The 12671-nt window shown below is 34.1% G+C and overlaps 2 protein-coding genes across 5 annotated transcripts; one reads left to right on the forward strand and one right to left on the reverse strand.

The window, feature by feature from the left end:
- The first annotated feature begins 1430 nt into the window (after positions 1-1430).
- On the forward strand, positions 1431-9215 carry LOC102599719 (oligopeptide transporter 4). Its single transcript, XM_006351776.2, has 6 exons — positions 1431-1977; positions 2684-2781; positions 5413-5976; positions 6304-6556; positions 6890-7072; positions 7766-9215. Exons 1-6 carry the CDS (start codon positions 1474-1476, stop codon positions 8378-8380), a joined length of 2217 nt encoding a protein of 738 aa, XP_006351838.1. The 5' UTR covers positions 1431-1473; the 3' UTR covers positions 8381-9215.
- LOC102582536 (uncharacterized) lies at positions 6618-12491 on the reverse strand. Of its 4 annotated transcripts, none has more exons than XM_015310619.1 (9): positions 12155-12491; positions 11758-11859; positions 11466-11625; positions 11180-11359; positions 10800-10934; positions 10416-10498; positions 10105-10198; positions 9811-9905; positions 6618-6644 (listed from the first exon to the last, which is right to left on the reverse strand). In XM_015310619.1, exons 1-8 carry the CDS (start codon positions 12394-12396, stop codon positions 9816-9818), a joined length of 1086 nt encoding a protein of 361 aa, XP_015166105.1. In that variant the 5' UTR covers positions 12397-12491; the 3' UTR covers positions 6618-6644; positions 9811-9815. The 4 variants fall into 4 exon arrangements, with proteins under 4 accessions (XP_015166105.1, XP_015166104.1, XP_015166106.1 ...); XM_015310618.1 differs by lacking the exon at positions 6618-6644 and adding an exon at positions 7007-7092; XM_015310620.1 differs by lacking the exons at positions 6618-6644; positions 9811-9905 and adding an exon at positions 7007-7092.
- Positions 12492-12671: the final 180 nt, after the last annotated feature.

The following is a 12671-nucleotide window of genomic DNA, read 5'->3' on the forward strand; positions in this document are numbered from 1 at the left end:
TAAAGTTATAAACTAGCTACATTCGAAGTGTAAAAAATTATTATATGACTTAAATATTAATGAACTAGCTGGAACAGTTAATTAAGTAGGATTAGTGGTGTGCCAAACAGTTGACTAATTAATTAGAATCTCCCACATTCTGAATCTTGGTATCTCTGATGTAGAGTAGACGATACATACATAGAAAAAATGCGGGAGAAGAAAGGGCAAAGAAGGAAATACACAACAAAAATGTATTTAGCTAGTGTATTTACACAAGTGGAGTTTGAAAAGAATAGTGTGTATGTAGGTTTTACCCCCTATTTCAAAAGGTACGTAGAGGCAAGGGAATATTCAACACGATTCATAAGTAATTATTATTCAGATCTATAAACAAATGTTAACAATGGGCTTGATACATGGATTTAATTACCAGGCAGAGTTGCTAAAAGAAAAATAATGAAATGACCAAGTCAAATGGAACTTGCATCCTTAAGATTGTACAACTCATTTGGGAAATACGAGGCTTGAGGTTTCCTCAATTAGCAGATAAACTATGCATAATCAAGGAGACTGACATATAATTAATCATAACAGATCCCTTAAAACATGCTATCATTAAGTAAAAATATAGAAACAAATCATGCCAATAGCTAGTAATATTATTAGAATAACTCTCCAACCTGCAAGGTTAAGGATGCTTCCTATATAAGTGTTTTGAGTTGAATTAGCTTTCTCAAATTTCATGTCATTATGTTTTGAGTTTATATTAAGTTCTATGTGCAATAACAATAATATTTATACAATCAAATTACTTTTATATATATATAAAATCATGATAATAACTTTGATTAAAAGTACCGTTAACTAATATTGACCGAGTTGGTTGAACAGATGATCTCTCAAAAGACGATCTCAAGTTTGAAACCCCTATTTTCTCGATTAACAACTAAAAGTAACTAGAGTCTAGTATATATATATTGTTGTCCTGCTAATCTAGCGATAGCAACCATTGTATAGAGACCATTTACCAAAAAATGTCATTGTCTATCTCTTTAGCAGTTTATCTAATGCTCATTCTATAAACAGAAAAAACTGTTCTCTTTTCTTTCTCTTTCGTTTTGTATGCATCTTTATCATTTCTTTCTATACTTATTACTTTTCACTAATATCAATATCTAGTAATAACACTATCTATTTAAATTCGACTAAGCAAAATAATTACTTTGAAATTTGAATTTTGACTTTTGATTATAAGTGTATGTCAAGTCAATAATATTGGACAAGTAAAAATGACGTAATTTTGTGTTATTGATTCACACTCTACTTGTCCTCACTCCACCAAGTTGCCCTGAATTTTAGCGTTGAATATGGTAAGTCAACTTGCTGCAGCCCATATTGTACAAATAGGACCATATTGAAACCCCATGCATTAAATAGGACCCATAATCCTTGCGTTAGCCTTTGTACTCTTAACTCACATTTTTTTTCATAATGGGAACTTACCAGCCAGATTCTCTCGCCGGAGCTATCAACTCCGATAACGACGATGACATCTCACCTATTGAAGAAGTCCGGTTAACGGTGACCAACACCGATGACCCGACCCTACCCGTATGGACATTTAGAATGTGGTTTTTAGGCCTTTTCTCTTGTTGTTTACTCTCTTTTCTCAACCAATTTTTCTCTTATCGAACGGAGCCATTAGTTATAACACAAATCACAGTCCAAGTGGCTACTCTTCCAATCGGTCACTTCTTAGCTACGATTCTCCCGAAGACGAAGTTCCGGTTACCGGGCTTCGGGCCGAGATTGTTTTCGCTGAATCCAGGCCCGTTTAATATGAAGGAACATGTTCTCATTTCTATATTTGCTAATGCTGGAAGTGCCTTTGGGAATGGTTCAGCTTATGCCGTTGGAATAGTGACTATTATCAAAGCTTTTTACCGCAGAAATATTTCATTTTTGGCTGGTTGGATTCTTATTATTACCACTCAGGTAAAAACAAAGTTTCATCTTCATCCTCTCTATATTGTTACGTAAAGCGCATAAAAAATTATACTACTAAAAATAATTTAAATGCTTCCTTAAACAATTTTCAAAATGTTACTATTTATTTTCTATATTAAAAAGTATACCGTCTTGAAATCTCATACATTTGGAATTAATTACATCCTATCTCCAAAGATTTTACAATTACAAAAATTTCAATTTTTTAATTGCTCTCGGATACATTTATTGGTTGTCTGATACATTGCAAATGATACATTACTTAACGATAGGGATGTATCCAAGAGGGATGGAAGTACTCGAAGGGGGATAGGGATGTATCCGAGAGGGATGGATGTACCTCGAAGCGGGATAGGAATGTATTCGAGAGAAAAAATTGTAATTTTTTTAAATGATAAATTTTAGAAATTATGATATCTTAAGTTGTGTATTTATATAATTTTTTTCTATTAAAAAAACACATATCGAATAGGAAGTGGAGCCATTTAAATGCACTAATTTAGTGGATATAACTTAAGAGTGAATGAAATTGACATATATAACTGCAGAGTAAAGAAACAGTCAATAAACATATATTTTATATTATAATAATATATGGTAGACATACATCTCTTTTATACAAAATACTGTATGTGTTTATATTTGACTAATTTGAATATAATTTATACAGTAATTATTTTTGTATGTAATACAGGTTTTGGGATATGGATGGGCTGGGCTTTTAAGGAAGTACGTAGTGGAGCCCGCCCATATGTGGTGGCCTGGTACTTTGGTTCAGGTCTCACTTTTCCGGTAATCCGTCAAATTTCTTATAATTCGTTTCATTTTTACCATTATTCTATATATTGTGTATACCTCAATTATTTTTGTACAAATTTTGTGAACTGATTGACCGAATTATATATATATATATATATATATACTGATAAGTTTTTATTTTATTTCCCGTCCCAAACTATACAATCCTCTCCTTGTCCAAAATATCTCGTGCACAATATTTTATAGGAGTAATAAATAATTCTCTATGAACTAATAACTCAATTCAAAATTTCTTAGATCTGTCCTAATTTAAATGGTTTATCTAATACTCATAATAGAAAAAAAATTTAGATTTGCAGTCCTTTGTCTTACCATTTGGCCATATTTCAAAAATGCTATAAATACAAAATAGATTGAAAACTTCCCACATTCTAGGTTTTGGTATACCATGTGCTACCTATATTCGACCACGTTCAGTCCATATTTGTTGTTAATAAAAATAATGCAACTATCAAGGAAAAACAAATTGATCATTGTATATATATATTTTATTTACTTGGGAGTTGGGGAGATGAGATGGGTCTGGTCACACGCAAGTTAAAATGTTAAATCGATTCTTTGACAGCTGCCAACCAGCTTTATAATGATAAAATATCTCCTTGAGTTAATAATGATAAAATATTGTTTCAAAAGTATTTAGATATAATTTAGAAAAATACTTCATATTTAAAAATACTACAACCAAGAGCCTGATCCGAGATTGGGAAGCCCAAAAGTCTTCTTCATTTAAAAAAAAAGAAAGAATAATTGAATCAAGTTCTTCTGGGTCTGCTATAACTTTAATTCTTTGACACAAGTAGCGTAGTAAGTATAAGATATGAGAACTCGTGCTACTCAATAAAAGGGGTGAGGCACGTCAAAGAGAATTCACATTTAGCAGTTGATCGTTACTCGTTAGTAGACTAACCTCTTTTGCAATGTGTTTGGTTTACAAACTACGTATGCATAATGACAATTTGCAATTAGGGTGTACAAATCGAATCAAAAACCGAATTAAAGCACAAATCGAGTTAAATTGGAAAAAAAAATCTAACTAGTGGTTTGGTATTGAAAAAAAAAAACCTGATTATATTTGGGTTGGTTTAGTTTTAACTAAAAAAACCAACCCGACATTATATATATAATTTTAAATTTATTTTATACATAAAAATATTTACTTTGATATAATTTTTAAATATTTCTTATACTTTTTTCATAGTTTTTATCTTTTAATATATTATTTCAAGTTTTGAAACTTAGAATTTTTGAATGGTCCATAAAGATTATAGTCCACAAATGTTGGTAATTAAAGCTTAAATCAAAATCAAATTAATACTAATGCAAAAAGAAAATCAATGCAACACTAAGAATGACAATAATATTGAATATTTGTTCTTTAGTTTTACATTGATTTAAACAATTAAACTACATAATCTAATTTAATTTCCTTTAATATTTAGTCATGTAACTAATACTTATTAAACTTATTTTTAGCTATGAATTTTAGTACTTTTTAAATTATGATCATTTTCATTATGACTTGTTAATTTGCAATATTTGTTTTACACGATTTCATTATTATTATTTTTTGTTTGGATATTTTAGTGTCATTAATCATATTATATTTGTGTTATTTATTAAAAAACACCTAAGATAGTTGTATTTTGATAGGACTAAAGAAATATTGAAGTACAAGTAAATTATATATTTGTATGAAACTTTACCGGAAAAACCCAAAACAACTCGAAAATCCGAAAAAACCCGACGTTGAAAAACCCGAGTTTTATTGGTTTGGTTTATAAAATAAATTTAAAAATCCGACACAAATAGTTTGGTTTGATATTAGAAAAACCCGAACCAACCCGGCCATGTACACCCCTATTCACAACTATCCTTCATCAAAATATAACTATGCCTAACATCTTAAAATTAATTGCAAGTCGAAAATAAAAATGTTGGGCTTGTGCTCAACATAGCCCGGCCTAATTTGTAATCCTCCCTTAAACTTCACCGCTTACGACTGCTGTGCTGATTACCGATTATGGTGTCATCAAGATCATACCTCAATAATGAAATACTAGTCGATCACAGCTTAATTCATTTTCCTGATAAATATCATGCAAAGAAACAAGAATACAGTCTTTCTTCTTGTAAAATGGCAAACTGAGGTCTCATAAACACGTTTATACAGTTATATTAATAGTTCAGGGGTATAATATAAGTGAATGCTGAAATTTAAAACTTGCTGAAGGTGACATTCCTTTGAAACATACTGAAAAGAAAAGTAAGACACATAAATTAAAATAAAGGAATACTATTTATTGTGACATAGTATTATGTCTTCCTTTCATCCTCTTCCTAGGAGGTCCTGGACCAGACATTTACAGTCTAAAGCGTCACAAATCCAATTTAACCCAAAATAGTTTTGTAAGGTTCTATTCAACAACAACGATACCTCAATCAAAAAAAGTTGCAGCGAACTATATGAATCCTCACCGTAAATTTCTTTGTTTCAAATTTTCTCATTGTTGAAAGGCTTTTCCCTCCCTCCAGCTGCGCTTGTATAGAACAAGTAAACTGTTTCACAGTAATTTTCTTATTCAAACGGGTCATTGATCTTTGTAGGGCCTTGCATGAGAAAGATGACCGGCGCATGTCAAGAGCAAAATTTTTCCTCATTGCATTGATATGCAGCTTTTGCTGGTATTTGGTACCAGGATATCTATTCTCAACACTCACGAGCATCTCATGGATCTGCTGGGCATTCTCCAAATCAGTGACAGCTCAACAAATTGGATCAGGCATGAGGGGCCTTGGAGTTGGAGCTATAACCCTAGATTGGTCTGCTGTGGCATCCTTCTTGTTCAGCCCCCTCATCTGCCCTTTCTTTGCCATTGTCAACATCTTTGCAGGGTACATGTTGATAATATACATGGTGATCCCAATAGCATATTGGGGATTTGACTTGTATGGTGCTTCCAAATTTCCCATTTTCTCATCGCACTTATTCACATCACAAGGTCAGAAGTACGATATATCAGCCATTGTGAATGACAAGTTTGAGCTAGATATTGGCAAGTATGAGGAGCAAGGGCGGATACATATAAGCATGTTCTTTGCTCTCACTTACGGTTTTGGTTTTGCTACTATAGCATCTACTCTTACACACGTGGCACTGTTCTATGGAAGGTAAAACACACTAACTGTCAAGCCACAGTACTACTATTTTGTCAAATTGCTCCTAGTGTTTTACAATCTTGAGTCGAAGTTGAGAAAAACTATGCTTTTTAAAAAATAGAACTACATGTCTGTCTTATCATCCCAAAATTAATAATGTGTGGATTAATTTTACATTTCTTCAAAATTTTGACGACTCAATTGCTACATATATAGAGCTGTTTAGCAGCAAAGTTTCTACAATTTAGTAGAACTATGAATAAGTTTAAGAATTGCTTATTAATAAGCTACAACAATGGCGGTTAAGGATTGTATTTATCGTCCACTTGCAATGTGTAGGGAAATATATGAAAGATTCCGAGCTTCATATAAGGGAAAGGAGGATATTCATACAAGACTAATGAGGAAATACAAAGACATACCTTCATGGTGGTTCAATGCATTGCTTCTGGTGACACTAGCAGTCTCCCTAATCCTCTGCATTTTCTTGAATAACCAAGTCCAGATGCCATGGTGGGGGCTTCTATTTGCAAGTGCTATTGCTTTTATCTTCACGCTTCCAATCAGCATAATAACAGCCACAACAAACCAGGTGATAAAGCACACACATTTACACTTACATTTAGCACCACAAGCATGTCTTGCCTATCAGATTAATTAGCATGCTTGAACTGTTTATCCTGCCAAAATATAGGCTATTAGCATCGAGCTTCAAACGAAATCTTAATGTACTATTGTTGGAAGCTCTAAGTATTACTAAACGACCATCATTCACTCTTTGTTTAACATACCAATATGCAAGTGCCGATCAATGTCTGATACCTTAAACTAGTTGGATTTATAGAAATAATAGATCCAAGATCATCACCCTTGTTATTTCAATAGAGTTCTTTCCAAGCTTCTTATTTATGATGCTAATTTGCAGACCCCAGGTTTGAACATAATCACTGAATATGTCATGGGAATAATACTACCAGGACGACCAATAGCCAATGTGTGCTTCAAAGTCTATGGATACATGAGTATGTCACAGGCTGTCTCTTTCCTCAGTGACTTCAAACTGGGCCACTACATGAAGATCCCCCCTCGATCAATGTTCTTGGTTCAGGTATATTCACTTTATCATTTCTGCCAAAAAGTTGGAAATAAAGCAGTGATGAACTTGGCGGTTCTAGTATACAGCAAATATTAGCAGTAACAATTTCCTAGGTAGAGAGACCACAAGTCCACAATGAAGAAGCTTCTCCATGTCTTTAAGACATCCAGAATAGTCACCAGTGTCTTAATTCAGAGAGAAAACATGTTTTATGTGCCGAGATATAAATGACATTAAATGCAGACATTAGATCACTGCATAGATGTATAGAATTGAGCATCAATTCAATGAACTGAGTTTGCATTTCCAAACCCATCACTAAAAGCCCAATCTCCTCCCACCCCATTTTTGTATAAAAAAAATAAATCACGGAAAGCACCAAAAGGCATTTACCTCAATATGTATGTAGATAGTTGTCCACAATCAGATAAATGCTAAATTATGAGTGCAATGCTTATTAAAAGCAGCTATATAGGGTAGAATAAAATTGAGCATACAAGAAAAACAAGTAAATATGGAGAGTAAGGATTTCATAATCTATCAACATACACAAGAATTTAGCAATTTACCTTTCATCAGGATGTACTGAGACACGTTATTTAACTTAGTCAATTTTTTCCAGCAACTAGAATTTATCAATGTTCCAAACAACAGTAAATTCCAGCATAGAAGAATATTTTTCATTCTTGTTTGGTTAAATTCCAGTTTTTAGGAACAATAATTTCCGGAACTATCAACATATCTGTGGCATGGTGGCTGCTAAACTCCATCGAGAACATATGTCAAGATGATCTCCTTCCACCAAACAGTCCATGGACATGCCCAGGAGATCGTGTTTTTTTCGATGCATCAGTTATCTGGGGTTTAGTCGGACCTAAAAGGATTTTTGGAACCCTTGGGAATTACAGCTCCATGAACTGGTTCTTCCTTGGAGGAGCAATAGGACCTGTAATAGTGTGGCTCTTGCATAAAATGTTTCCAACACAATCATGGATTCCCCTGATCAACCTTCCAGTTCTTCTGGGAGCAACAGGTGCCATGCCACCAGCAACACCATTAAACTATAATGCATGGGTCATTGTCGGCACAATTTTCAACTTCTTCATCTTCCGATACCGAAAGCAATGGTGGCAGAGATACAACTACATTCTATCCGCAGCATTGGATGCAGGAGTAGCTTTCATGGCAGTCCTACTATATTTCTCGTTGGGAATGGAGAATAAAGGAGTGACTTGGTGGGGAACCAACGGGGAACACTGTAAATTAGCAACTTGTCCAACAGCCAAAGGCATAGCTGTTGATGGGTGTCCAACTAGATAAGTGGATATATTCAGTATAAACTATATGTATTTAAGGGACCAAAATAATCTCTATATTCTCTCAAGTAGTATTCAGAAGTTACACACCTAGATTTGAAAAATCATATTACTGCATATTGCTCCCACCTAAATTCTCTCTTGTAAGTAATGACAAACATTCTTGTAAAAAAAGATTGTTAACATCTTCTACAGTTCTACTGTGTATTCAACTGCAATCACATTTGCCTCTATCTTCCCCAATCTTGGTTATAGTAAAAAAAGGTCATGCAGTTACAATCTGAGAAGATGTTCTCTGAGACTGAAAGCCATTATGCATCCATCAGTCTGAAACGTGCACAAACACAGGAATACTAGTATGTGCGGTAGGGATGGCAAACGGGGAAGGGCGGGGCGGTAGCAGGGAAAACCGGCAAACACTTCAACCCACCCCGTCCTGCATAAACCTGCACCACCCTGCACAGTTTTCTATCCCTACAATTGTCACTGCCTTACTTTAATATTTTCTTTGCTAAGTAGTAATATTAATTTAATTTAGAAGTTGTTGTAAGATAAGAAAGATGGATTTCACTAATTTAAGGGATACATATGTACTCCATCCGCCCCAATTTATGTGGCATAGTTGGAATTTCGAGAGTCAACCAAGTTTTTTTTTGACCGAAAATTCATTATATGCCTTTAAAATATTTTACGTTGTTAATTTCTGTGATTTATAGTATATTTTACGTACTTTTCAAATATATAAATTTTATTCACAACACTTAAAGTTTCCATGTCTGAATTCATGGTAAAAGTTTAAAAGTTTGAAATTCCAATTGTGCCACATAAATTGGCAAATACTCCCTCTGTTTTCATTTGTTTGCATGCTTTTGACTTGACACGGCATTAAAGAAAGTAAAGAGGACTTTTGAATCTTGTGTCTTAAACTGCAGAATGTATCAAAATGTCTTTTAATCTTGTGATTTTAAACATGTCATGTGAAAAGTTAAAATTAAAGAGTTGCCAAAAAAGGTAAGAGGCATTCTTTTTGAAACGGATTAAAAAGGAAAATAAGACAATGTAATTTAAATGGAGGATGCACTAACAATTCATTATAGGTCTCTGCATCACAATTCAATTTCACTAAATTACAGACTATTCAAACTTTCCTAGTCAACTTCCAATTGGAAAAAAAAGAGAGAAAGATGTCCTTTCAACTAGCTGATGGTCCCTCCAAGATCTCATCCCTCTTCTTGCTCCTTTCTTGATGTACATTTTGTCTTTTTGCACTTCTGCATTCCCTTGATGCCATTTTAAGTATATACTACCTCTAATCTGCCTAAGCTAAATGATTACTTCGAGAACGCATCTATCTCACATAAACATTTAAAACGAATTCAATGATTCATATATGAGTTGGCTTAACTATGAAGAGGATGGAAATTCATATTGTACCCCATTTAGGATGAATGCACTGAGCGCCACTGGTTATACTCATCCATCCGAATTATAAATGAGCTAGAACTAGGAGAACCACCTCCACCATATGCCTGCATGTTTAAAGAAGCAAAGTATTTGTTGGCACGAAAAGTTAAGAGCATGAGTCTGTTTGTTTGTGGGAGGGTGAACGGGACAAGCATAGCTGGCAGCATAATTTCAAAGAGCTTAGTGGTGAGGAATATCTTCAAGATGAAGAGACATAAATAAATAAGTAAATAATCACAGAGACAAGTGAATCATGAAGCAGACCTTGGCAACTTCTGAAGTATCAGTAGCAGCATCGAAAGTCCTCAGACACATCTTGAGATTCTTCCGCTGAAGGTATATGACTGCTCCTATAGGCCTGGGGTATAATAGATTCAAAGTAAAAGCAGCAGTTACAAGTACTAAATTGTGGTAAAAGCAACAAATAACCTAAGGTGTGCTCTTTTAGCATAAAACTAGTCATGAATATGGATCATGAAGCTTATGATCTTTCTAGTTCGAAAGTGAAGTAATAAAAATGTCTCAATGCCCATGAACACGTTAGAGAAAAAAAGAAGATAAATAAGCATAAAAACCTGAGTCCAACTGAAGCGCTTTTCTTGCTTAGTTCCTTGCCAATTTCATCACTCAGGTCTGGATTGCCATCAGCTCTAACCCCCTAAAAGATAAAACAGAATTTAAATACTTCATTTAATTATCTTGAGAATGGGAAACAAAATTTACAATTATAACTGAAATAGAGTAATGTTGGCTAAGCATGAATAACCTGGCATATGGAAAACCTATAGAAGATTGAAAACAAGTCAAGCAGACAGTTGTATAACATGTTATCAAACATCTGAAACTAAATTCTTTAAATACTGACATACATTCAGCTGTGCTCTTCAAAGTATTTTTGAGTATTATGAAGTAAGTTGTCAATTCAAAAGAAAACGTCATAAAAGATTCTTCTTCTTTACCAAGCATTCACCATAAAGTCCTCTCCCCAGCCGAATTTTGAAAAACTTATCCAGCAACTTGTGTGCCGCAGCCAGTTTATTTGAAATATGGGAGTTCCCAGTAGCAATTAAATCACCAGTGCGGATCCCCATTAGCTGTTTTAAGGGGGAAAATATTAGATATACTCTACTGAGGGAAAACATTTTATGTAAAAGGGAATGCAACATGAACTTATTTAGATCAACTCCATATGAGCACAATAAAATGGAAAAACTACATAGAATCAAATGCATACTTTATTATCTTCAGTCTTTTATCCTAGACAACCAAGTGACCTCCCCCCCCACCCCATAACCACCACATCCCACCCCTAAGAGAAAAGCAAAAAATAACTGCGAACCTGTTTATACATATGTGGATTAGTGATGCAGTTCAATTTTGAACGCCACTGGTTAATTCCAATTCCAAAGGCCCTAATATCAGGCAAACTCCACCTGTGAAGATCTCCATCTTCTATATATTTTAGAACATTTTCAACTTGATCTTGAAAAGTAGAATTTAGCAAGCTGATAGCATCCCCCTGTGCTTTAAAAACACACATACATCACCACTTTAGGGCCAGTCGCTTTGAAAAACAATCTAGCTAAAAAACAAGTATTGCCAATGACAAACACAATAGAATGCACCTTATTGGATCCAACCTCTGAAAGTTTAGAAGAGAAATGTTCATAAACAGCAACTGAACTAGTTTTCTCGAGATTGACATGAAATGTGAGACTCCCACAAGAGCTTTGATTCAAAGGGATCTTGGATAGAGCAGACTTCCGGTGATCAAACCCAACTATCCTAATTTGATTTAAAAATCAATTCATGTCCCGTCTCCAACTTCCAGAATCATTATCAAAGTAAAAATCAAGAGAACAACCAGCATCTGAAGAAATTTATGCTTATTAATAAACAAAAAAAAGAAAAACTTACTGGCATGACGTCCGCTGAGCAAGCTCCTCTGCATATCCTTTTGGACCAACAAAATCAAGGAAGTAGCAATTTTGCAGCCCGTCAATACACAAGTCTTCAACTCTATCAAGAAAATTACAAAGGGAAAAAGAATAATCCATGTTCAATGCCAGACACGAGCTGAATAGAGAATATAAAAAACTATAGGATAAATATTACGAATTCTTTTCTTCTTTGAATATGTAACCTAACAGCTTTGCTTAATCAATCAACTAATAGTCCATCCAAAATAGTTAAGAGTCTATTACATGAATCCTCTGTTTGTCTCTGTTCAGGTAGTATTTGGATTCATACTATATTATGTGAAGCCTCCTTCTTTATTGCATTTTTCTACTGTGAAGAATTAAGAAAAACGTACCTGAAGGGTTCGACGGAAGAGAAAGGCAAGACGAGGTAAGGTATGTTGAGACGAGAGTGATAGAGGTGAGTGAAAAGCGCGGCAAAAGCCCCGGAAAATGAAGGATAATTGTAGAGGATGAGATTTGGGATTTTGTCTTCCGATGCTTTAGCCAATGCTTTCAATGCTGCTTGTGACCTGAAGCACCGGATTAACAGCGATGCTAAAGCATAACTCCCATACCGGAAAATTGACAACGGCATTACGCCGTCATAAGTGCGGCGAACTTGGACTGACCGGCCTGCGTTGTTTTTCAGCGACGACACGAACACAAGTGAAGCCGGGATGAGAAAATTATCAAAATGGTCTGTATGTTTTAAAGTAGGTTTAAAATATTCCCCGTGAATAGTTTATTGATAAATATTTTATCAAATATGTAAATTATTAGTATAATAAATAATTTAATAAATTCAGATTACATGTTAATTAATTATGATTAAGTGTTTATATTTTTATATATATACACATATATAGAATT

Source organism: Solanum tuberosum, unplaced genomic scaffold, assembly GCF_000226075.1.
Source record: "Solanum tuberosum cultivar DM 1-3 516 R44 unplaced genomic scaffold, SolTub_3.0 scf00136, whole genome shotgun sequence".
Taxonomy (NCBI): Eukaryota; Viridiplantae; Streptophyta; class Magnoliopsida; order Solanales; family Solanaceae; genus Solanum; species Solanum tuberosum.